This window comes from Hippoglossus stenolepis, chromosome 13 (genome assembly GCF_022539355.2).
Source record: "Hippoglossus stenolepis isolate QCI-W04-F060 chromosome 13, HSTE1.2, whole genome shotgun sequence".
In the NCBI taxonomy this organism is placed as follows: domain Eukaryota; kingdom Metazoa; phylum Chordata; class Actinopteri; order Pleuronectiformes; family Pleuronectidae; genus Hippoglossus; species Hippoglossus stenolepis.
Genome location: NC_061495.1, coordinates 18,327,573 through 18,353,499, shown reverse-complemented (window position 1 = coordinate 18,353,499; position 25,927 = coordinate 18,327,573). Strand labels below are relative to the sequence as shown.

The 25,927-nt window shown below is 42.0% G+C and overlaps 1 protein-coding gene across 1 annotated transcript in view; it reads right to left on the bottom strand.

Moving 5' to 3' along the window:
- Positions 1–1,787: 1,787 nt before the first annotated feature.
- clybl (citrate lyase beta like) overlaps positions 1,788–25,927 on the bottom strand; it is a 58,525-nt gene continuing 34,385 nt past the window's right edge. The window contains exons 3-8 of the mRNA XM_035175041.2: positions 17,492–17,680; positions 13,027–13,128; positions 10,980–11,073; positions 9,914–10,081; positions 5,234–5,358; positions 1,788–3,906 (exon numbers count right to left, since the gene is read on the bottom strand). Of these exons, the coding sequence (XP_035030932.1) occupies positions 3,811–3,906; positions 5,234–5,358; positions 9,914–10,081; positions 10,980–11,073; positions 13,027–13,128; positions 17,492–17,680 (774 nt within the window). The 3' untranslated portion in view covers positions 1,788–3,810. The remainder of the gene's footprint in view (positions 3,907–5,233; positions 5,359–9,913; positions 10,082–10,979; positions 11,074–13,026; positions 13,129–17,491; positions 17,681–25,927) is intronic.

Sequence of the window (25,927 nt, the reverse complement as noted above, 5' to 3'; positions counted from 1 at the left end):
TAAAAAGGATGTGGGTTGAAAACGAGTCGCTGGAATTTCAGAGGAATAAAATTGGAGGAATAATGGGCTACAATTTCTGAAAGTAAATTCAGTTCCGCTTTTATGCAGATTTTGATTTTAAATGAATCCAAATTTGATGTTTGTATTTTATCAAACGTTCCAAAATTGCTTTCTGGATTATTCCAATATTTATTGTTAAATTATAAATTGCTGCATGCTTCTATCACAAATAAACTAAAATTATTAATTTCACTTTAATTTGAATTATTTCTATGGTTATTTTAAGAGAAATAATTGATATATTCGATGTTTTTTTTATTCTAAATGAAGGAATTACAGTTTTCTTTACACTCTCTCGGGGGTATCGCCATATTGTAGCCTCCCTGAAAACGTCCTCGTTTATTTCAACTGCATTCCTAAATATTGAAACAGAGTTAATTAGCTTCAACTAAATGTTTTATGTTGATCAGCTTCTGCAGCACTTTTGCTAATAGCTCTACACTCCTCAAACTGTGCTGCAGCTCCAATAACGACGTGCATTATTGCTCCGGAATAATCTTTTTTTTCCTCCTCCTTTGCTGCAATTAGTTTGTCATATATTGTCATTAGAAGTCTATTAAAACATCAAGTCATTATTTGGGGGGGGAATCCCCGGGCGGGTGGAATTAGAATAAAACCATCTCTGCCACGCGGGTCCCATTTAGATTAATGGAAAAATATGTAAAACATTTCGTTTTAATTTTCCTCTGACGGTGTTTTGCATACATGCATTTCTCCGCCTGCGCGTGTCCCTCATAATTTATGAAAGCAATCTCGACCAGCACATTAGCGGGCTATGAAGTAACTGCTCGCAGCCTAATTGATTCCCGTCACAATTTTCGTGAGGTTATAATCGTGTTAATTGTAATTTACTCTCTCAGGGAATAAAACCGGAGAGATGTGTTTAAATAAAGGCGCCGGGCGGACTGGGGAGATTATATCAGTTCCACGCATAATAGAAATGTCATGTAGAATTACACAGCGGAGGCAGACAGGGATGCATTCCTCTAATCTACAGAGATGTCATCGAAATCTTCCTCTGGTTTCTCTCTCTCTGTCTCTCTCTCTCTTTAAAAATGTTTCTGAAGTGCAAAGTGGTCGAGCTGCAAAGAAAGAGGAGAAAGAAACCAGCTCCGTGAAGACCAGAGTTTGATTCACCTTTATCCAGAGAGGAGGAGGAGGGAGGGAGGGAGGAAGAGAGAGAGAGAGAGAGAGGGAGAGAGAGAGAAAGGCGTGGATGTGAGTGGAAATATCAAACAGCAGCAAGATTATTGGTTTGAACTAAAAAAAAGAAAAGAGAAATAATGCACGTGGCTCATTTGAACACCTACAGGATTGTTGTGTTCTGTTAAAAATCCAAACTGGCCAACTGATTTCCTGATCATCCTGATTTTCTCTCTGTGCCTCTGCAGGACGCCCCGAGCTGCTTCCTCTCGGCTTTGAGATCTTCCTTCCTGTCTGTGTGGGGGGACACCTGTTGGTGCAGAGCAGCTTGGAAAAGCCAAGTTGTTCCCATCAGACTCATCTCTGTCCCCAGTGCAGTCACCCGGGGAGCCTGTGTTCAGCCCTGAGCTGGATTCGGAGGAAACATGGGGTCTTGGACTGATTTCCTGCAGCCTTTCATGTGCTCTGACTCATTGGAGGGGATTTGATAAACATTTGAGGAGGTCAAATGTTTTGTAACTACAATCATCTCAATGCCTGAGAAACAAACGCTGCCGTTACAAACAAAAAATACAACCAATAGCTTTAATTGTACATGTTTAATTGTTTGAGCACAAACAATACAAACCTGCCAGTACTTTAAATTACTCATACAGGCATTGAAGTATATGAAACCTGTCCATTCATTTCAAATTGCACCATGATGAAGCTACAACAAATGATAAATGAATTAAATAAAAAACCCACAGTTAAGTTCAATCAAAATCCTTAGTTTCATTTAATGACAAAACAACCAATAACAGTAGATATGACGATTTACACGTTACGATTTAAACATCCAGCACAGGCTACTCACAGTCTGTGTATGTGACAAGTAAAAGAAACATCCTCTCCAAATATTTTTACCATTCAAGTCCGACAAATTCAAGAATATAACACGATGTCCGACATCTGTGCTGCGGTGCCTCACAAAGTGGCTCCACCCAAAATAACGTCACACACGTATGACAGGGTCTTTTCTCCACCGACCTCAGTGTTGTCGATTTGGTGAAAATCAAACAAAAGGCGAAATCGTGACAGAAAAAAAAAAAAAAAAGTGAGCTGCCTGTGAGAGACATATGTGGCCTGATGCCAAAGAGACAGCTTACTGTTCTGGGGTTTGGACGGTTGCAGGAGTGGTTTCGGTCTTTCTTTTTTTGTGTGTGTCTGGCCTGGCCTGGCACAGATCACAGTCCTGCCCCAGACACAATAGATGATACAGTAGGGGAGAGAGAGAGAGGGAGAGACACAGGGAGAGAGAGAGAGAGAGGGATGAGTGGATGAGGTGGGTAGGGGAGGTATGGTGCCTTTCATTACCATGGTCACCAATGGCACTATTAACCATTCAACACCCCCCCAATTATCCTCCCATCCACAGTCAAGAGAGACAAAGCCCCGGTCCTGGTCTGCTGGAGCAACATGGCCACTAATCTGTCTCACTCCAACATCACACCCACCTCTCTGTCTCTGGAAAGTCACATGTGCACGACTGCACGGAGCCACGTCGCACTTTTATTCGATGACAGAACAACAAACGGGTTCAGCTCATTTTTTTTTTTGATCACCGCTGATAAAAACGAAGCAAATGCTGATAAACAGGTGAATTCGCCCGAGAAGCAATAGCTGCAAATCCAAGTTCAACTTTTTTCTTTTGGTGTGTGTTAAATGAGAGGCCGGGTGAAGAATCCCGCCGCAGCATGTGTATGTATGCAGTGTTTATTTTTCGTGCAGGTCATGGTGTGTCTGACACCGCACGCCTTCTCCATCAAGACCACAGGCTCGCAGCTTCCACAGAGCGAGCTGCATGTCTTTACTAAGGAGACTGACACAAAAAAGCTAAATCGTGAGTTAACACACTTCCATCTGCGGTTCTTTTTTAGGTTTTTTTTTTCCAGCGAGCAGGACTTTGATGTTTGTGAGTTAGGCCCTGGGCGGGGGGGCTGAGGCCTGACTGGAAGACTGGGGCCCAATGAATAGATCAACAACAGTGGCTTGTTGTGTTTGTTTACCCTTTCGCCCAGCTGCCCGGACCATGGAGATGCAAGAGCATTCATCATGACTTAGAAGAGATGGGAGGCATGGGCGCGCGCTCGCTCGCACACACACACACACACACACGCACACACACACACACACAGACTAATACACAGGAGAGCGTCTTGATGGTGCACACTGCCAAGAAAGTGCCCACACATGGGCAATAATCTTCAACGCTTGGTTTCCAAAGGTTTTTCTGTTGGTGCTCCCTACATGCAGAGTTTATATTCATGAATACATTTCAGTATATAGTCATAAAGTAAATGGACCTCGGCAGAAAAAGTGAAACTTCACTGCAACTGCCAAAGCACACAAATTAATTGAAGGGGACATATGTGAACAATTTAAAAAAAACTTAAATCAACACCAAACATTCCCACTGTCCTTTTGTGTCAGGCAACAAAGTCAAGTTGTTTTTTTGAAGGGCTACTTTTTGTCGCAACATTTTTTTCAGTCCGCCTTGACCTCTGCGGTCCACGGTTTAGTGGTGTGTGTGGTTCCTCCCGTTTTTGGTCCCATCCCAATTTGGTGTTATTTCTCCGGCACCGCGCTGGAGAGGGTTATGATGTTCTGCGCCTGCTTCAGCGAGGGCATGTCAATCATGCTGCCGCGGAAGGTGAACGCACCCTGAACAGGTTGGCAACAGGGCCGAGAGCAGAGGGAGAAACGTTAGAGACACTCACAGTAAATGCACTTGTAAATATTCTCTGGTTAAGGATAAAGTAGATCGCTGGATGGAAATTACAATTCATGTTTTGAGTGAATGTGAGGATTTATTTATTTATGTTTTTGAATTAGACACTTTAATGGTTTCAATATGTAATGTACTCTGAAACAAGCATTACAAAAAAGGATGCAGGAGAAGAAAATGTTAGAATTATAACATCTTTTGGAATAAAATACTATTTTGAGACATTAGGACAGGAGTGAATATTTTTTTTATATTTCTTCTAAAACAGAATATCCAGAATCCTAAACTCGGAAATACAGTCAATGGCTGGAGGTGAGAATTATGAAAAGCAAGCACCTGTCGTGTTGTTAGACAAAGAGACTGACCCTGCTCACTGTTCAAACCATTACACACACACACACACACACACACACACACACACACACACACACACACACACACACACACACACACACACACACACACACACACACACACACACACACACACACACACACACACACACACACACACACACACACACACACAAGCAGAGGGATGGGTAGGACATGAATCCCTCGGGCGATGCTTAGTAGGAGCAGCCCTGGCAGGGAGAGGTGTGGGCAGATTGTGTATTACCTCAGCAGATAGCCCACAGAGCTCAACACATAGGATCCAACCATGCACTAAATTAGGAACAATAATATTGTACACTTAATTTGCTCAACCCCCTCCCCTCCCTCATCTCCTGTGATGTGTCTGAGAGTCACCCAGGGGTGTACAGTATGTATTCTCTGGGACTACAGAGGTGTGTGAGGACACACAAAGGATCAGGCTGAGTCCCAGAATGGAGACAGAGAGGCAGAGAGACCCCTGGCTTCAGATAACACAACCAGCACAAATACGACATGATGCTGGAGGTGCACATTTAGGAAAGGTTTGTTTACAAAAATAAAATCCCCTGGATATTCTTTAGATGAGAATGGACTGCATATCTTTTAATTAACTGATTTTGGAGGAATGCACGGTTTTATTTGAAAATTAAAGCAACATATAAATGAGATGGAAGCCTTTGTAAAGTATAATGACTTTTTGTCTTGTCTGTACATTCTGCGGTGGCAAAATGACATTTAAAGCAAATAATAAAACCACCTTTCAAGTCCTGTATGACTTTTTCCTTCTCCTGGCTACTTAGGATCAAAATACTGATATATAAGAGAATAAATGCATTTTTTATTTCCAAAATTCTGTGATTTTCACTCTTGGCGAATATGTTAATTTTACCTTGCCCTCCTTTTGATGTTGGTCAAAAGCAGCAATGAGCTCTTTGGCCCATTGGACCCTCTCCTGACTGGGGGAGAACTCTTCCTGTACAGCCTGGATCTGCCCTGGGTGGATCACCTGCTTACCTGCACACAGAAACACAGAGAGGGGAATTTAGATTCCATTAAATACAGGAGACACTTGAACTTTTACTTGCTGCCAGGGATGAATGAATAACACAGTTTGCACCATTGTAAACTGCTGCAACAAAAGAGCCGTTTAGAAGGGAATGGAAAAAATAAAAAAGTCTGAGATTGGGGATGGATTTCTGCTAAGAGGGCGGTGACCATACATAGAGGAGGAAGACAGAGGAAAAGGGAAATTCAAGAAGACCAAACTGTATATTTGTGAATATGTGTGAGTCTGTTCAGTGCAGTGAATCAGAGACATCATGAAGGATATCAAGTGTCTCCTGTCTAGTCTCAGCCCTGCTGACAAGAAGAGACTCTGCTGAATGCCTAGTTAGACTTTAATATGTGACTGAGCAGCACCCGATGGAGAAGAGAACAGCCTAATTGTGTCTGGACGCCCGAAAGCAGACACACACAAATAAACAAGACAAGCACAATGTAACACAAGTCAAGTAAATCATAGAGAAAATGCCAAGGAGATAAAACAAAAACATTCACATCATGTTCATGTAAATAATAAAGCTAATTTAAAGTAAATTAAATATGAAGAAAATTCATTGTCTTCTCTATAAATTAATCTTTATACTGCATATCATTTCCATATATTGAGGATATAGATATGTTTCAGCAGTTGCACACATTTCTTTACAGAAATTACATCTCGTCTGAAACTGAAGGCCAACACGGTGTTAAGGCTCTGACACAATCTTCAACCCCCTCCTACCCTCCTGCTCCCGTTCCCTCTCAGTTAAATGTGGGCGAACGCCACAGACATAATCCCGTGTACATTTGCAGATCAAACTTGTAGTGATAAGTTAAGGTTATGAAATGTCTGGTGAGAACGACGGCTCAGCGGCAGCCAGCAGGAACTCAACACTTTAGGGCTTAGCACTGTCGCCGACAACAAATCCTTCAAGGTGGCTAAGCAGGCGGGCAGCACGGGCAAAAAGGAAAAAAAAATGTTGCCAGGGAGAGGGGAGGAGAAGAGGAGAGGTGAGGAGGGGAGAGGAGGAGGGGAAGATGAGGGGAGGCAAGACAGGAGAGGAAAGGGGAGGAGAGAATCCACTCCCTTCATCCAGCTCCGTTCACCCCAGTTAACCTCAGAAAAACACACACCACAGTTACACAATCAACACGCTGCAGGTGAATGCTCGAACAATAACTGGGGAGAGAGTTTATTTAATTAAATGCACTTCATAACAAATAGATACCTTCGAGGGATGTTTGCAAAATGGGTTCAAAAGCCACTTTGTGTTTGTGGGTCGCTGTAAGTGCACGATTGATGATGTGTGTTTGTGATAGACTGTAACACAGTTTTGGATCGTTCGGACTGCGGGCCACGCGCGGCCCGCAAGACAATTTGACACAGCAGTACAAAACAATTTTTCAAAAAAAGCTCTATTCCTGACAGGTCACAGTCAAGGTGAACGAAACAGACGCAGCCGTCACACGTCATCGCTGAGCATCAGAAAAAGGACAAGCACAAGCAATTCTTTGTTGCTGAAGTAAAAATAGTCTGTTTGGATACTTTCACAGTAATGAAAACAATTATGAGGGTCATTACAGCTAGAAACATGCAGCTAAAGTGGATGGACGAATGCACTTGCATAAAGTTAACCTTCAGTGAAGTAAGGAGCTTTCAGAAGACCAAATTCTGACAAACACAATGTTATAGAGCCAAGGTTTGTAGTGAGCAAGGTAATAGGTTCAGATGGGGAATTTGTGAATGAGTGTGCCTTGTTGCTGTTGGATCCAGACGAAGTGAAATGAAGCCAATGTCTCAAAACAACATCCCAGAGTGGGTTACTGATGCAGCACAAGGTATTGAAAGACACTGAAGGAGACGGCAAGAAAAAAAAAAAAAATCTAGTTTTTCTCATTGGCCTGTGATTAAACAACATAACAAACACGCTGCACCGCTAGTCATTTCTGTGCGTGCGATTACTGCCAAGTTTGATTCCAGGGAGGAATTCCTGTCTTTGCGAGCCATATGAGGCACTAACCAAAGGTGAGGATTTGTTTGAGCAAGATATTTTGGCTAAAACTCGGCGTGAATAGCATCATCATCGCCTGACACCAGTCGCCTTGTCAAACAGAGAAGCAGCTCCAGCCGTCGCATCAGAGAGGTTAGTGTGATATACGTGTTCAATAATTTAGTATGGCCCACGAAGGATGTTATAAAACCTGAAACGGCCCTTGATAGGGAAAAAGGTTGGCCCCCCTGCTGTTACTGCACATTTTCGGTTGAACAAACAGCCTGAGGACTCCCCAGGGCCACAGTGTGTGTGTGTGTTTGTTTTCGTGTGCGTGCATCCTCTTGTTTGCAGCATGGAAATTATATCGATATTGGAGTATTTCTCCAACTTTTTCTATGTGAATGTCGTGAATCTGTTTCACTGCAGTGTGTTTGTTGCATCCTGAGATGAATGAAGCAAGGAGTGTTTTTTCTCTGCCACCTGTTTTACCGAGTCTTTGTATGTGTGTGTGTTCGTGTGTGTGTGTGTGTGGGAGGACAGGAGAATGACTGAGTGAAGAGACACAGACAGGGTGATTCAGGTGCCCTCAGTCACAACCCATTGGTTCTCTTAAAATGCATCACTCATGCCCTCCAGCCAATCCTGGCCTGCCATGTGGAGCTGGCATCTCATTGGAGGATTGCTATTTAGCAAAGTGCTCTCAGGCGAATGATAGGCAGGGTCCCGGGGATGGTAAGTGAAATGCACTCCCTGAGAGCAGAGGATTTTGTCGAACTATCTTAAATTTTGCGGAAGGCAAATATATTTACTAGGATCATTAAGTGCATAGTGCAAGGTAATTATAAAAGTTGCAGAACTATTAAATATCCAAAAATTACAACCCTCCGAGACAGATTAGATATCAAGGTCATCTCTGGGCGCCTTCACACTATCCTGTGAACCAGTAAGAAACACCTGGTTTTGGTGTGCTCTGTACTCTGTGCTAATGGGTCCAGTATGCAGCTTAGGCAGTGACAAGGTCAATTACTGCACAGGTAGAAGCTTTTGGCTGCACCTTATTATTGCTTAAGCACACTCAGGCCAGTAATAGCTACCAAGATTATACTGTACAGAGTGCCCATGGCTTGTAAGCCACTAATCCAGAGCTTTGAATGGCACTTTCCATATCAAATCTGACCACTCATTTCATCGAGCGGCTGTCAGCGTCCATCCGCTTTTATACCCGTTACCACGTGTGAACATCACCTTGTGCCTTCTTCAGTGAATTTCTGTTCACACAAATCATTCTGATTCACACTAGTATGAACAGAACTGAAGAATATATGTAAAATATTTGCATCGATTTGGGGTTGAGGTTGACGCATTGCTTAGATGATGAAGAATCTTGAATTTCATTGGGTAATTATTTCATTATAGAACTGCAGAAAAGACACATGTTAAATTGCAGGACAAGTGCTGAGTCATTCTGATGTAAACACACAGTCAAAAGCAAGCCTGCAGCACCAGAGTGTGAAGGTGGCATATGAGGTCATCTGGAAAATCAGTTTGTGTATGAGACGACGAGCAGCTGAGAGGATGTGATGATATTAAGTGCAGGTTCATACATGTGTGTTTCTAGAGCAGTGCAACATAGAGAGTTTCGACTTGACTCTAAGCCAACAACCTCTTTTACTCCATCTCAGTGTGAAACCTGACTAACGCTTAACGAAAGACAAAAAAATTTAACTTTACAGCACAATAAACAAAACAATATTCAGTGAAGTGTAGTTATTTTTCTGCTTTGGCACCCCTGGAAATTCTGAATTTATCAGTTTTCAAGGGATGAAAATAACAGAACAAATACATCTCATTTACTGAATGAATTTTTTTTATATCCACTTGGAACAGCTGTCCTGCCCTCTGTGGTCTGTTCCATGCAGTCTGCAGGGCAGACACACATGCACGCATACACACATTCTTAAAGCGTTGCATGGCAACAGAGACACAGAGCGCTACCACATTCTGCTAATAACTCCCTGTAATCATACTTGTATGCATGTACACAAAAGAAGGTAAGCACCTGGGTTCACAAAACAGACACAAAACCATTCATGACAAGAAACTAGGGAAATGTCGGACAAGCAAATTACTTCAGCACCAACAAAAGCACAAAAAAGATAAAGACAGGCAACCACTTTTAAAACCACAAACACAATAATCATTTCGAGGTCAGATTTTCATTACGATCTGCATTACAAGTAACAATTCAACAGCTGAAAGATTTTTACCATCGTCCCACATTTGAGGAAACATTTAAAAACATAAAAATGTATCAACTAACTATTTTCTTATTTTCGAGAAAGAGCAGCAAGACACAGTAACCAGGGGAAGGAAAAGTAAAAACTTTTCCTGTATGTTGATTGGAACAGAAAGTTGTCATTGTGCCAAAGGAGAGAGTGAAGAAGATGCAGCATAGAAATAAAGAACAACAAATGAGAACGATGTGAAGCAACTGCAGATATCCCTTTGATTAGATTAGATAGTGGAAACTTCACCTGTGAAGCCCATGAGAGCGCCCTCTCTGGCCTGCTGCCTCAGCCCCTCCACATCTTTGTAGTCGATGTAGACCAGATCGATGGCCTGTAGCCCAAATGCTTTGGTGGTCACCACCACCTTCTGTCGGGCGTAAAGGAGCTCCTTGGCATCCTTAGTCCGTGTGGCACCTCAAGGAAAAGTATGGGGTTATTATGGGTGAAATACCGAATAATGTCAACATTTATTGCAAAAGTCTTACGTGAAAAGCTTAGTTGTTAATAGTGTCACTAAATAAAGACTTGACTCAAACATCCGAAATGTGACCCTAAATGCACAAGGTATTTTGTGGGATTTCAGAAGCTAAAAAAAGTTTGAAACCACTCGTTGAATCTTTAACAAGTTTGTTTTACTGTCAGTTTTGTAAAAATCTCGATATTAAAATTAACTAATGTCCTCAAGTTAATGTTAAGGAGTAGAAAGCACAAGTTTGGGTGGAAGTACAAAGTAGGAATCACAAAATGGAAGCACTTAAGTACCTCAATGATTTACTTAGCAAACAGTACTTCAGTAAATGTACTTAGTTACTTTGCCTGATGTCCAGTAACTCCCAATGACAAGATGCATCAAAAGAAGCGTGGATCCTCTTTTTCACTTTCACCACTTTTCATTGTTTCATTTTTAAAACAGACCTAATGGGTTAAACTGACTAAATTAACTTTAAAGATAGATAATGATATAAACACAACCAACCGCTCTACTTCTGCTAAATAGCCACAGGCTACATGTAATCAAAACCTCTAAAGTGTGCGGATTTATTAAATAATGGAGCTGGTAAAGGAAATTTCGCACTTTCCTCTCATTTATTATATTTGTCTGTCAGAACTCTCACATATACGACATCCACAAATAATCCCATATCTAAATACCATAATTGTAACCACTTTTCCTGCAGCCGTATAATCCTTAACCATTAAACATTTGGATTTTACACTATAGACTGTGTTGTATTATATAGTCCTGAATGCGGGAGAATAGCGCAACTGAGTTCTAACAGAGGAAATGTTAATCTGGAGGTGTAACAGCTACCTATGCTGGCACAGAAGTCATCAGAGCCAAACACCACGCCGTCATGGTGGAGACCAGCCCTGGGAGCAAGTCGACGGATTTCCTCACACACCGCCTGGAGAGAGCATACGAATATTAGCATAATACAGGCCGACTAAAGTGACACAGATGCAAAGGGGGGGGAGAAATGTTGGACATCTTGGCATAAATACTGTGGAGGAAATCTAATTATGCTCCAATATTCCGACCGTGGTTCAAACAGCCTGGTTTCCGTGTTTCCTTTGCAGGCACAGAAGCTTCCAACACGCACATCATCACACTCAATTCTCTCTAACAAATACGCCAATAAGTACATATCTGTCAAATCCATAACCTTCACCAGCTTTCTCTCCATGGAGACTGATTACTAATGTACTAGTCCACTAAATATACCACCTGCAGGCACATACATTATACATACATGAAAGCAAACGTACACAATGAGGAGCCGGAGATGCCTCTTACCCCTTAGCTGGCCCAAGACACTGTTATGAAGGGTTGGAAACGGAAACTCTGTACTTTTTAGTTGCTTTAGCAGTCATGTACTGACAGCATTTCAGTTTGGTCAGACCGTCCACATTCTACGACCATGTATTTACTGATGTAAATGTTATTTGGGCTTATTACCTCCGCGAAGGAGGTCATGTTTTCACCCCTGTCCGTCGGTTGGTTGGTTTGATTGCCAACAGAATTACGCAAAAACTACAGAACGCATTTCCACGAAACTTGGTGGAAGGATATGATATGGACCAAGAAAAGAGACATTCAGACTAGCAAATCGAGGAATTTCTTTGAGAAAGGGCATTTTTCCCAGATACTAATTTACTGATCTTGCTGTTAAAAAAATAATATTTAGAAGACTGATATCTATGAGTGTTTGCAATTTGGAGCAAATCCCAATAAAAGTCCAGGTTCAGTGGGTTTAAATGTGGTTCCTTGAGGAGGTATGTTTTTTAGCCACTATACATATTGTTACATATCTGTATCTGTAATTGTTTTAGAACTATGTGCAAATAAGTCCACAAATTGGTGCAGATTGTAAGGGGACTGTCTGGCCTGGGAGGACGTATGTGCTCAACAGAGTACCATTAAAGTCAGAGACTGTATTAGAGATCATTTTATTATTTCATAACCTTTTGTGTAAAAACATGAATACAAATGCATGCTTTCCTTTCTACATGGAAAAAAAACAGACTTTGCAGGAATGTTTTTTATCTTTCAAAAGGGAGACGCTGAGATAAATCTGTAGTGAAAAACAAGCTCCACTGCAAAGATAAACTAATGACCACAATTACTAATAAATAATGAGCGTTAACTCAATAAATAAATAAAATTTGGAATGTAACCGTCTGTGGTGAAGAGTGTGAAACAATGAGAACACGTCTCCTGCTTTTGTTGGCCTCCAAATTAATTTTGCCACTAGCTGTGCCACGGCGATTTTTTTTTCCCTTCATGCTTGTAACCTGGGGTTCAGTCTGGGCAAGGATACAGGGTGTTCTCAAGAAAGCACACAGAGGCACCCCCTGTCATCACAACACACAGGCACACACTCACAAGCACAAACACAGCCACAGAATTAGAGTGGGGAGCTAAAAGACAAATCAAAAGAAGGACAGACAGCTTGTTTCTCCCCAAATGCCCAAAACCATGCCCTTTTTCCCCATGTAGCTGAAGGTCGTGCTGCACTATAACAGGAACTGCTTTGATGCTTGCCAAAATATCATTAAGAACTTTTCCACTATGATGATATTAAAACAGCTCTAATTAAAAAATGTCAGCATGTCTGGAAAGGGATGGAGACAGACACACACACACAGACACACAGACACACACACACACACACGCAGACAGAGAGGAAACAAAAAAAGGCTCATTTTGAGGGACTGTCCGAAAGCTTTGAATGCCTTTCATATTGGACACGTGGAGGGCTCCGCTCACCGGCGCCGTCTTTAATCTAAAGTGAACAATGGAGGAACATGCAAAACATCTTATGCAAGCAGTTTTTGGGGGAGAGTTGTTTGTAATTTACCTTAAAATTGAGCAGGCCCACAGCGGTTTCCACAAAGGTGACCAGGCGAATGGGTTCTGTCAGTGCGTGTCCTTTCAAGTTGTGCTGAAACCTGTCAACAAACTTAACACACAAGGACAGTCTCACGCACAGCTCATTAACAACACCCACTGTTTCTGCGAATGGAAAACAATAAACCCCCCCCAAATAATCACAATGAATTAATTTGCTCTCACGACTTTTTTGAAATTATAGTCATCACGTTCATCAGATGTTTTGTTGGAGCACATTATCTGTGGCACTGTGAAAGAAATAGCTTCAGACTTGTGACCAGTTTGGATCCATTTGTGAAGCTGTTGACGTTGTTCTTCAAGAAAACACGGTGTATTGCACTAGAAACTGAGAGACTGTGTCAAGGTGAATTTTAAAACTAAAAGAAAATATATTCAGCCATAACAATTGTAAATGATGTGACAGAGCCTTCAAAATCCACCGTGGGGTAAGACAGACAGAGGAGTAAAAAAAGGAAATCTTATCGTTCCAAGAACTTGCTTTTGATGCGAATCTTGACACCTTTATTACCTACACTGTTCCCATCGCAGTCCTTATTCAGAGGCATATCCACGAGGGTTCAAATGGCAGAAAAAGCAAGCACAGGAGAGCGGCAACAAAAGCCAGTGAAATGAAATATTTTACATTATCACCAGGGTTTCCCCTGTCGTCTGAAGTCTTCTGCTCTACCTTCTTTCAGAGGCTCCGCTCAACTACAGCGCGTGTTCCCCTGAGAGAGTGTGCACACATGTAAATGTGCACATGCACAAACGAGCGCATGCATACACACAGCAAAGCGAAGAAGAAACAAAAAAAAGGGGGGGGGGAGAAGAAACAAGATTTGGGATGTCTGTGAGTGTGTTGTACTCCCACATTATTCTGTTTTACGTCCCCCCTCCATGGCAGGGAAGAGGGAGACTGGAGCAACAATCAGAGTGTGATGTGACACTTTGCTGAGGCCTTTATTCTGCACGACTCCTGCTAATATGCAAGCTCACCTAAGTAGGCCTTTAAAACCAAGTTCAATTCTTTGAAGACCAAAGCATTCCAATTTTTTCCAACAGACCAGTTCACAGCTAGCCCTGGACTGCCAGTGGGGTAGCCCAAATTCCTAAATCTATCATCTGGAAACACACAAAAGCCCCCTCCGTCAGATATTTCCTTTCAAAGCCAGTCAAAAAAAAAAAAAAAGGGGGACTTATAAAAAAGCTCAGAGTAGAAATGTCTAACTCCATGTGCCCGCTTCCTCTCCTTTCTCTCGCTCCCTCTTTGACACACAAGGAAAAAGACAGATATAAATAACCTCAGGTACAGCTCGTCTATTTTCCTAAATGAGGAGCAAAATAACCCCCGTGCTTGCACTCACCACTCTTGTTCTCGAAACTGAAAGAGTGGGCCTCCATTGAAGGATTTCAAAAAATAGGGGCAATTTTAATCATCTCTCCATTCAATCTCAGTTGGATAAATCATATCTGGGAGATTTGCATAAATACAAACCATCAAAGACTTTTCATCTTCAAAGAGGTTTTCAAGACCCAATAGGCTTTGTACTGTAATCATCTGAGGTCACAACCCTGTGGGAGCAAGGCTGCTATGGCAACATAAAAACTAACGCTGGGGGCTTAGCATAATACCCCCCTTCTCTTCTTCGCAAACACGGGAAAGGGTGGGAGCGGGGGTCCGAGAAGGAGTGTGAAAAGAGAGTGTAGATAAACCTATTTCTGCGACAGAGGAAACTAGGTAGATATGGCCCATTGTGGGGGAAACCTAGCTGCTATTACACACAGAGATTACCAGCGCTATCCGCCGCGCCACGCAAAGTCACGAAACCCCGACAAGGCTGCAGCGAGCCAAGTGGGCTGTTTGGATTGGGCTGAAGGAAAACAAATGACAGCTCAATGCGGCACCACCGACGAGGAATCCTCCGAGCCCCTTTGATTACATGTTTCTGTCCCTCTGCTGTATTCTCCTATTCAGCTATTATACACTTTGAGGGCCTGATTTACGCTGCATAAGAGCTACTACAGTCCTCCATCATTGTTGTTCGGGAGCATACAGCAACCATTAGCTGCCAATGGCTCTCCAATCTAGGACCCTTTAATTTGTTATTCACTACTGAATTGAAAAAAGAAAAGAGGAAAAAAAAAGAAGAAATAACACCTCTTCTTGCCATTCAAAGCCACGCTACAAACAAGCCCTCTGACAATTTCACCACCCAATCATGAAAAGAGAAGGAGGGAGAGATGGAGCTGGAGAAAGGAGGCTATAGTGGGACAAGTTTCAATTAATTTTCTTCAAAAGGGGGCCAGATTAAATGTTTCCGGCCTGCTGAAGTGTTCATTTCACAGAGGGGAAGCGGAGAAAGGGATGAGGGGAGGGGACAGGAGGAGGAGTAGAGGAGGAGGAGCAGGACAGGGTGCGATTCTTTTTGGTCCCAGTGCACACCAAATAGTGTGGTGGGCGAAGAATGCACATGGCTCCGAATCTGTGTGAGAATTGTCCCCAGACAAAGGAGGGAGTTACGCCTGTTATAGCCCAATAAGGCCTGTCAGTCACACAAGGGCTGGGGGAGAGGAGGAAGGCAGAGCTAAAGATTTCCACACAAAGGGAAACAAGCAAGTCCATCTTTCAGCGACAAATCAGTCTGGAGGTTCCTGTGCTAATATCAATAAAAAGAGAGAAAAATAAACAAGTGAGGGATTTACTGCACTGCCTTACAAGAGTGAGGAAAAAAAAAATCAGACACATGTTTACAACGCTGACACAAATAGACACACGGAAAAGCATATGCAAAGCAGACACAGCAAAAGCCTGGTAGTAGAGGGGGGGGGGCAATGATAAGATTAAATGAGCAAACATGAAAGAATCGAGGTCCAGTCCAGAAGCGGCAAACTTGACTTTGTTTCAGGGGAACACATGCACCTGCTAATGCAGAAACACACTGTAAATCACACGTGGAAACAGATTTACAGTGCATGTAAAGGCATTTCTCCTTGGGGGGAAATACACTTTTTAATACTTACAGTAAACACAAAGTGTTTCTCAGAACAAAGCATTGGTATTATTACCCACATTTAGAGCGCTCAATGTGTTTGCGACAATTTTCACAATAGTAACTTACTTTTCTTTTTAAATATTTTATGCAGAACAAAATGTGGCTTTTTTTTTTAAGTGAGGAAGAGGAGAAACGACTGAGCTCAGGGGAAGAATTAGCGAACACCTGTCAGCAATTACAAGTGGAAGAAAGAAAGGGCAGCAGGAAATAGACGTGTTCTAATTAAAACCACTAGTTAAAAACTTCCTGCTTCTCAAGCCAATACCATGTTTGACTACATATAATTCAAATATAGAGTGGGGACCAAAAGTCTGAGACCACATCTCATTCATATTTTATATTTATACTGTTAGTTTCTGTCTTTGTTGTTATACATATATATATAAATAATTCTGAAATTCTTTTTGAATCAGCAAAACTGTATTCAGACAGAAACAAAAGAAAGTAAAAGAAGGCAGACAACAACCTGGTTCGTCCTGGTAAGTGAACCATATGGAGCTGATCAGAAAGGCCTGTATTAATGATGTCACTGTCTCCTGACCTTTCGGGACCTTACATCCGTACAGCGCCCCTTTATAGGAAGCCAGAGGGATGGCCGAGCCCAGACAAATACCTCTTAACTAGGGCACAGGCCCAGTTAAGTATGGACAAATTGCAAATATTAATTATCAAGAACAAGAAAATGGGAAGAATAACAGAGGGAAATCATAAAAAAAATAAATGTATGTTTATAACCGTAGCAAAAGTGCAAAAACTTCTGACATTAATGAGTTTGTGATAGGTGATCATTCTCATACACTAGATCCTCAGTAACCGGGAAGACAGACTTTATTTGTCACACTTTGCAAAATGTGTTAAGAGTTGAAATACATTGAAGTAATGCAAGCTTGGAGCATATTTATATTGATTAACCCTACTTTGACTTTTTAAAAAAAAAAACAATTCTTAGCCAAATATGCAACACTGTACACGTTGGTCTCCAGTAGGTTCAGCAGTGGCAGAGGGCACCTTTGTGTTGTTACAGAAAGCTATCGGGCTTCTGAAGCTAATCTGAAGAAATGTCATCCGTTTCTTGAGCTGCAGCCAAGAAAAACACTCTGTCCGTCCCCGAGTCCTGCCACAGGGATCGATTCCCACTTTTACTGGGAAATGGAAAGGCTTGTTATGATTGCTTTGAAGATTCCTGTGGTGTCCTCTTACTCCACGAGTTTGTGTAAGAGCACCACTGTGTTGCTTTAAAAGACATCCAGAGGCGAAAGAGACTTGGGTATTTTTTTAGTTTAGTTTTCTGTTCTCATGTATATTGTTTGTTTTCTGTTGTTGTTGGTTTGTGTGGTGCATTGAAATTACTCCAGGAATTGGTCAAAATGTGTAACTTACCCATTGCACCTCCTGTGTGTCCTCCACTTTTGGTAACATGATGGCAGGAGGGAGAACCTCACCCTGCAGAATGACATGCAGGTCATCTTCGGCTAAGCCACTGGACACCGAGTTCACCCTCACACATTTCTCTGTCCGCCCCAGATCCAGTTCCACCAACATCCTGGGGATGGTCTCTCTGGCCTCTGTCTGCAATAAAACACCAACAGAAATCCTGATGATTGAATGAGATGCATTTCGTCAGATTGCAGTTTGGAGCAACTAATACAAGATGCTCATTCATTCAATTTGTGTGACGCTGTAAGATTTAAAATACACTTTGAAAGCAAGTGTAGGTTTCGTCCAGGGGGCGTGATGACTAAAATCAGCAAAATATAATATAAAATGCCTGATAAGGACAAAAGTATTATCATGAGGGGGTGAAAACTGCTGATTAGGCCTAGCTGAAGGCCAACAGTCATCACAATGTTGAGCTTAGCATTGAGATTAACACATGCAAGTCTGTTCAGCCAGAGATGTGCTTTTTGAAAGGGAATTTCAACATAACTCTGGCTTTAAAGATGGATGCTTTTGACCAGATTGGAAAGAAAAGGAAAGCTGACATTTATTTACATAACATACCGGAAAGAGCATGTTATAGTGGTCAAGGATAGGGTCCCTAAAAACACAACTGAGAAACAAGGAATCAGTCATCATATACAGAGGAGTTAACCAAGATAAACCAAGTGCTTTATTCCACAGCTGATGAAGTAAAACAGGATATCACTCTGTTGTCTTACATGGATATCATGCCAGTTAAATGCCAAAGACCTAAAGTGGATGATCCAACAAAACACAACACGAGGGATCTGACACTTAATTCTGACTGAGACTATAGAAAAACATTCATGTATCAGCTTTAAAATTCTGTGATTAAGTTGTGGATAATAAGTTTTTACCTTCACCTTCACCTCTTTCTGTTGGTCTGCCAACAGGATTAAGCTAAGAAAACTGAACTGATTTCCATAAAATGTTCTGCAGGGGTGAGGCATGACCCAAGAAGAATCCATAAAATGTTGAAGTTGATCAGGATGAACGGGGGGGGGACCAGGAACCAGGCGAGATAGGGTGTTAGCCTTGGCGGAGGTATGGCTCCCCGAGCACCTTTCTAGTTAAATTTAATTTCACATGATTTTCTTTTTTTACACATTGCTTTGGGCCTTTACTCTGTTAAGAACATGTTACTTTCTGTTAAAACAATCACATCATAAAAATAAACACAAAAACTACATGATTAAAGTGGATACTGACTAAGTTTGTATCAATCTGGAATCAAAGACATTAATATGAAATATTTCTTTATTTAAAATAAGTCCGTAATCTCTCTTGACAACAGTCCATCCACACACAATATGGCACAACTCAACAAAACAGAGGCTGCACACTCTCAACACAGGCATCGTATGAGATGAACAGGCAAAGAGATGGGAAAAAAAAATATCAAAGAGAAGCCTATAGTCCCAACTTCTCTCAGTAACACAGTAGCACACGCCTCGATATTCAAACCAGATGCTGGGCAACAGGAATGGAGAGAAAGACGGATGAAATGGGGAGAGAGGTTTAGCTGGTGAGAAGAGAGAGGTGCTCAGGAAAAAAATGTGGTCTGAGTTAAGCAGCATGAGGAAATGGTAGCTTATGAGTTGTCAGGTCTGATCAGAGGCTGGAGCCTTTGAGTTCTTGTGTGTTTAGAGATGCTCAGATTTTATTTCTCCTTCATGCTACAGAAAGAAAATAAAATATCTTGAAAGAAAAATAGTCTCAAAGTGACTAGGTTACTGTATGCACCATAAAATGAAACGTGGATAGCTAGCAGTGTGCATACCACCACCAACAGTCCCCTTATATTCAATCAAGCTGCACCAAATTACACACCGTCATAGCCTTCAGTCCCCTAAATATGCCTGATGGATTATTCTTTGGGAAAACAGTGAACATTTTTAATAAACTGACTTTATTACAATGTTAATGAAAATGAAAAAAAAAATCGAGGACAACACCCCTGATCTGGATCTGCAACTAAATGTATTGGGTTCTGCCCTGACCCATACCGCATCCTTCTACTATGTTTCGTGGCAACCGATCAGTTGTTTTTGTGCAATGTTGCTTTGAAACAAACCAACCAACACACAAACGTCCTTGGTGGAGATAATTAAAATCCAGCACTAAAGGTGGCAAATGGAACATCATGCAACCTGGTGAAACAGCATCTGAGTGGAAAGTCCATACTGACTGATCATTAGTGGACTGATCAGTGGAGTACCATGTGTGTGTGTGCGCGTGAGAGGGAAACTGTAGACAGATATAACATGGACAGCCCATACATCACAATATCTTGTAAAAACTGAAACCGACCCGGGTTCAGTTGTATTAGATCTTATGAGGACCCGTGCGAGGGTCACGGAACAGCTTCTGAGACAAACCAGCCCTTGCTCTGATCTCCTGGCATGCAGAACTGTACTTCATATTACGAACACCCCTTCAGTATCAATAAAATATGGTATCAGAGTACATATCAAAGATTTGCTGGGATTTAATAGGGGTCATGAGCGGGCTGGGCTGCCGCGTGTCATCTACGTCTCCCTCTTCCCTCCTCGACTCAGACAAGAGGGATTGTCACAGCATATGATGAGTGCACTGTGATCTTTGACTCGTACTCAAGTTTTCCTGAAACCTCTCTGTTGCTCTCTATTACTGTCGCTCTCATAAGCCGAGACAGACCCGTGACTGTATCTCGGTAACTTAAAACGGAGGGAGCGATTTACGCAGCCATAATTCACTATTCATAAACCTGCTACTTGGCGGATAATATTCTGTCTGTCCCTCTGCAGTTCATGGTGAGCGGAGAAAATTGATACGAGGCTCCTTCGTGTAGCAGGAGTCACATTGATCCCTGACCAAATTAAACAAACAGTGAGCTAAATGATCAAAAAGTATGGTTTATAAAATTCACAGATCACATAGTCTGGAGATCGTGGAGTCTCTGGCTCCAACCTCAGCCTGATAGCAACGTGATAGGCAACGCGCATTTATAAAATCTTTTATTGTAACCAGACACCGTGATTGCAAGGATCGTCTCCTGCGCTTTTCTCCTTCTACAACTGTATTTCTGAAACCATGACACCAGGAATGGCTATGGAGATGGCCAGGTCACTGTGCACTATTCTTTCTTTTATCTCTCCATCAATCTAAAGTGAGAGAGATTATTCAAGACACCTTGACCCCTATGGGCTCCGCCACTCCGAGCCTGAATAAAGCCCTTTGAAAAAACGATATTTTACATTAATGGACAGCCATCCAACAAGTTGCTTCAAAGCTCCCTCCCCAATCACATGGTGTCCCACGGAGAGCTCGCCCCGACGTCAGCTCCATCTCCTCTTTGATTTCCTCCATCATCCTCATCATTAGAAGCTGACACGCAGGCAGGCAGGTGGGCGAGCAGTCGGCCAAGCACACATGGCTGTTGAACGCATAGATGCACACATGAAGCTTTTCAAGTGCAGAGAGGCTGACCTTCCAGGAGAGCGAGGGCAGCTCCTTAACACACAGCCTGAGTCTGGACGCTCAGGATCCTACAGAGTGCTGTGTATGCGTGACCCAGCATGGCTGCTGGCTGGTAGACATCACATCAGACTGGAGCTTCCAAACCGATGTGTGTACAGGCCACAGCGGTATCACCTTCCTCTGCAGCATCAGATCACGGATGCCCAGCCCTGCCGACGTGCTGCTTGAAACAAGCCACGTCAAACATCGCCTCTGGACAGACTGAGTGGAGACGCACACTCTGTCCCTTCATCCAATTTAGATTAGACCTCAGTGCAGCAGCAGTTATAGCTCATTTTATACAGAAACCCCAGTATATTGCCATTACGAAGACCCCTCGTCAAGCTGCCTTTGCTTGTTACCTCAGCCAAGTTTTCACCCCTATCCCTTGGTTTGTTTGTTGGTTGGTTGGTTTGACAGCAGGATACAGCAAAAAAACTACAACGGACTTCGACAAAACTTGTTGGAAAGACAGGACATGGGCCAAGAAATAACACATTCAATTTTGGCAATCCAGGAATTTTTCCTCATTCTGTTTAACATGGCAAGAGATAGGGTGTTTCATTAATTTTCCACTGGTGTTCCCAGGGAATAATTCATGGGTCTTAATGAAGAAATATCCTGCATTTTAAGGGGACTGATATCTCTGAGTGTGTACAATTTGGAGCAGCGTGATGGATTTTGAGGAGACTGTTGTGTCAGAGGTATACAGTATGCACTTCTTCTAGCTTACACTGTACTGAATAAGATGGCATTTTGCCGCCCCATGTGTGATTTTAGACAGCATGCCTGTGTGATGGAATCTGAGTGAGGTGTATCACAGCAGCAGCTGGGTCTGTCCCATCGTTCTGACTCTCTCTTTAGATAGACGTTAATTTGGAATGCGTCTACCATCACCGCCAGGATAAAAGCATAACGAGAATGTCCTCTATTTAGTAGCCACAGTTTTATACTAATGAGGGCAAAAAGCATTGTTACATGTTAGAAAAGGCACAAGAGGGCATAGATTATTTTTTCTAGTAAAATATAATTCATACATATTATTCATACAAAGAGTATCTATTGTTTAATTTATAAGAATAACAACTCAGTGAGATTCTACAGCTGTGTCTGAATTCTCAAAAACAGCTTGTATATGTACATTCCAACTTTTACCTTTTACACCAATGTGGTGCCAATAGACACTTTGAGTCGACTAATGCTGTATGTTTCATTCTCATGGCATATATATATTTATATATATATATATATATATAGTACAGCAAAGTGTGGAAAAATCATACGTGACAATGAGTGTAGATGTTTTTCCTATTTTTTCTTTTACCTTTTGAGAGCTGGCGTTTTGCACCCTGCTGTGCAACTTGCGCTGCCAATGAGCCAATGACTGTCGCAGGCGAAGGCTGCCTGCCTGAAGTGTGACTGAGCATTTGTTCATTTGTCTTTGTCAGTATGTGTGTCAGGGTGGGTGTACGTGTGTGAGTGTGTGTGCGTTTGCAACCCTCAAGTCATCGTGGATGGGTTTTGACAAGTGACATGCTGCACTCCAGAAAGCTGGAGTGAGATGACTGACTAATTCAGGCTATGCTGATAACTGAGATGTAACAGAAGGAGATTCAGGTGTTTCCCTCTGTCAGTTGGGAGCACTCGGTGTTATCCACTATCCTGTCAAGCCAGACAACAAGACATAACTAGCAGGATGGAGGAGGAGGAATTTGCAAAAACTTTCAGAACCGATTGCTGAGCTAGAAGACAGCTAGCTATTACACTTAATTAGCCATGAAACAATCTCATTAGAGCTCTTTAGTTTCAGTCCATCACAAGCTGTATTGCCATGTCCTCTCCCATTTCATAGGGAAAATGGAGGAGATAATGCTCATCATTCGGCATTTTTAAGATAAGATAAAACTATATTAATCCACACACACCGGGGAAATTCAGTTGTTACAGCAGCAGGCAGGTCAGAATGAGGGAGACAGAAGAATAAAAAGATTTTAAAAAGGCAATAGAATACAAATTTAATAAAAAATACTGAGTATGTATGTCATATACACCTTTCACTGGTTTGTAAAGAAATGTTATAAAGTAAAGTGCAGTGTGTACATAAACACAAATGTGCAAAAAGATATTTTTTGTTAGAAATAAGTAGAAGTAGAGTGACATGACTAGTGCAGTATTGTTGAAGTAGTGCCAATGAAACTGAAGATGAGAAAAAAGTAGGGAAAGTAACTCATGTGACCAAGGTGCTAATAAGATGACTTTGTTTGTGGGGAAAAAAAGGGCAATTGCCTTAACAGTGCATTGGGAAGATGCAAAACTGGACACTGTGACTGGATGCCTGCGCACGCTGTTTTAATCACTGGGTGAAAACAATAATACAATGGGTCTTTTTATCATCAGTTAAATTACAAATGAATTAATCTCTTGCTGAACAAAAGATAAGGCTTTGCTGTTTTTCCCCCCCTCATGCGCCAACATCTGCTCCATTCCTCTCTTCCTCCTCCCATTCTTTCATGTTTTCCTCTCTTCGTCAGCTTCTCCATCATCACTCCTCTTCCTAGGGTTCGTATCCAAGTGTCGGGTGTGTTGCACAGCCCACGTAGCACAGAGCAGTGCGGGCTGCTGCTATGCCAGTACAAACACAAGAGTGTAACTGGATAATGAGAGCAGGAGAGAGGACCTCTCTGTTCTCTATGTCTCAGCATTTTCTGATCCCTCGCTTGGCCACAGTCCTCACCCCTAACCTACGGTATCTGGAGCTGCTGCGAGAATGTGTGCTTCAAAAGGCAATCAGAAGACCCGAGAAGGCAGAAAATATAGTCTGTGAAATCTGAGATTTATATTAAATCTAAAAAGACACACATGATACATAATTCTTAAACTTTCACTGCTTTAAATCCCTGCAGTCTCCATGTGCTCCAACACAAGACCTCTCCATTCGATAGCAGTGAATGCTAATCACAGCGCTGTCATCATTCTCCTGTGCGCCGTGACCTCTCATTCGCCTATGGTCTCCTCCCAAAGGAGTCCATTCCATACCTGACACTTAAAGCAAAATTATGCAACTATGTTACCTCCAAATAACATTTTTAAATTCATTATGCTCTTACAACGACTTGTCCTATTGGGCGAATAGCGTCTTTTTCCTTCCCACGTGGAGGCATCTTCTGGCGTTCTAGGTTTAGCGGATGCGATCTCCTGGGAGAGCGGTTTACAGGAATATGTCACACACCACCAACCAAGGGTCTAGCCATACGAAGACAATAGATTTGTATTCTCAGTACAGACATCTGCTGTGGATTTAGATGTTTTCGGTCAACCAGATTGATGGAACGCTGACATGAGTGGACAGCATGAATGCTGGTTTGTTCGGAGATGATTATTTCGACTTTGTTGCCTAATGGATTGGCTTTGTTAACTGTACATGCGCTATTTGTTTCTGTTGGTACACTGCTTCCATGACCCTTAACTACTTAACGAATTTAGGATGCCTGCGCCCAGTAATAACATGTGGCTGCAAAGGCCACCGTTGCTGCTGCACGACAAAAGTTACACAGAGTCTTGCTTTAAACACACCCACACACATCCACTGTGACAGACAGCTGAGTTTGGAATGGAAGGTCTTTCTGATCTGGCTGGAACAGGGTCTATTTTCTGGCTGAGCAGCTCACATCCCATTTGTGAGTCTTGGCAGCCTGACTGGGAGTTTCTCTCAAGTCTCCGGGGTCCTCTGAGGTGTTGAGCACAAGTCCGCACGCACGCACACACACACACGCACACACACTCACACACCCACATATATAGGGCTGTAAATACATGCACATACTGACACACACTAAATACAAATGTTCAGTATTCATAATTCAACTGGCTATCATTATTTCCCAGGAGTTCATTCTGTCAAGAGTTTAGTCATTTGAATCCTGTTAAATGTAGAGCAGATCTTTCAGTGTCCTCTGAAATAACACAGTGAACACTGAGCTGAGGTCATGTATCAGTTGACAGTTGGCTGCATAATTTATGTTAAGTTGAAAATCTCTGGTGTCAGACATAGTTCATGCATGGACCACAGCTCATACATTGACTACGCTACATCCTAAAGTTAATAGAGCGTAATAATGTAATCCACTCTACAATAGGTTCTCTATTCTTCACTCAGTTGCTCTCACTGCAACCAGACAGGTGTATCTGGGGACCTTTGGTAAAAAAGTGCGACCAAGGAAGGGGGGACAGCAAAAAACGAGGGCATTTTTATCAGTGCACAAATGAAAAGGTTAAAAATTTAGGGTTAAATAATGAAGTAACCAAAACTACTTAGACAAGTCACAATACATTTTTAGATGAAACAACTAAAAACAAACAAGAAAATGTGATTATATTAATGTGAAATGCAGCTAAATTGACCAGATGATGGTGAGGGATCACATTTTCACAAGAAGTTAAGATTACTGTTGAATGAGATATGTGGTACCTGTACCTTATAATCCAGTGCAATATCCCTTTAATAAGTACTCCCTTTGTGATATTTTGAAGGTTTATTTTGTGTTGATGTAGGTACCAGCTACGCAACTGTTGTTTATATAGAAATGTGTCTGTCTGAATTTCAGTTTTCTCAACAACCGCTCACCCGATTGACTTCAAACTTGGCAGGTGTATTGCTGTGAACTGTCTACAAATCAATCTCCAATATCTCTCCTCATATTTCTGTAATATTTCCTAAGACAAACCATCCTAGAAAGTAATTTTCCACAAATTGCATCAACAAAAACATTGTGAAATCAAGTATTTCAATGGTTGTAATCACACCAATGTTCTCATAAATCTGTAATAAATACAGAGTGACTGGTTTCTGGATTCCAC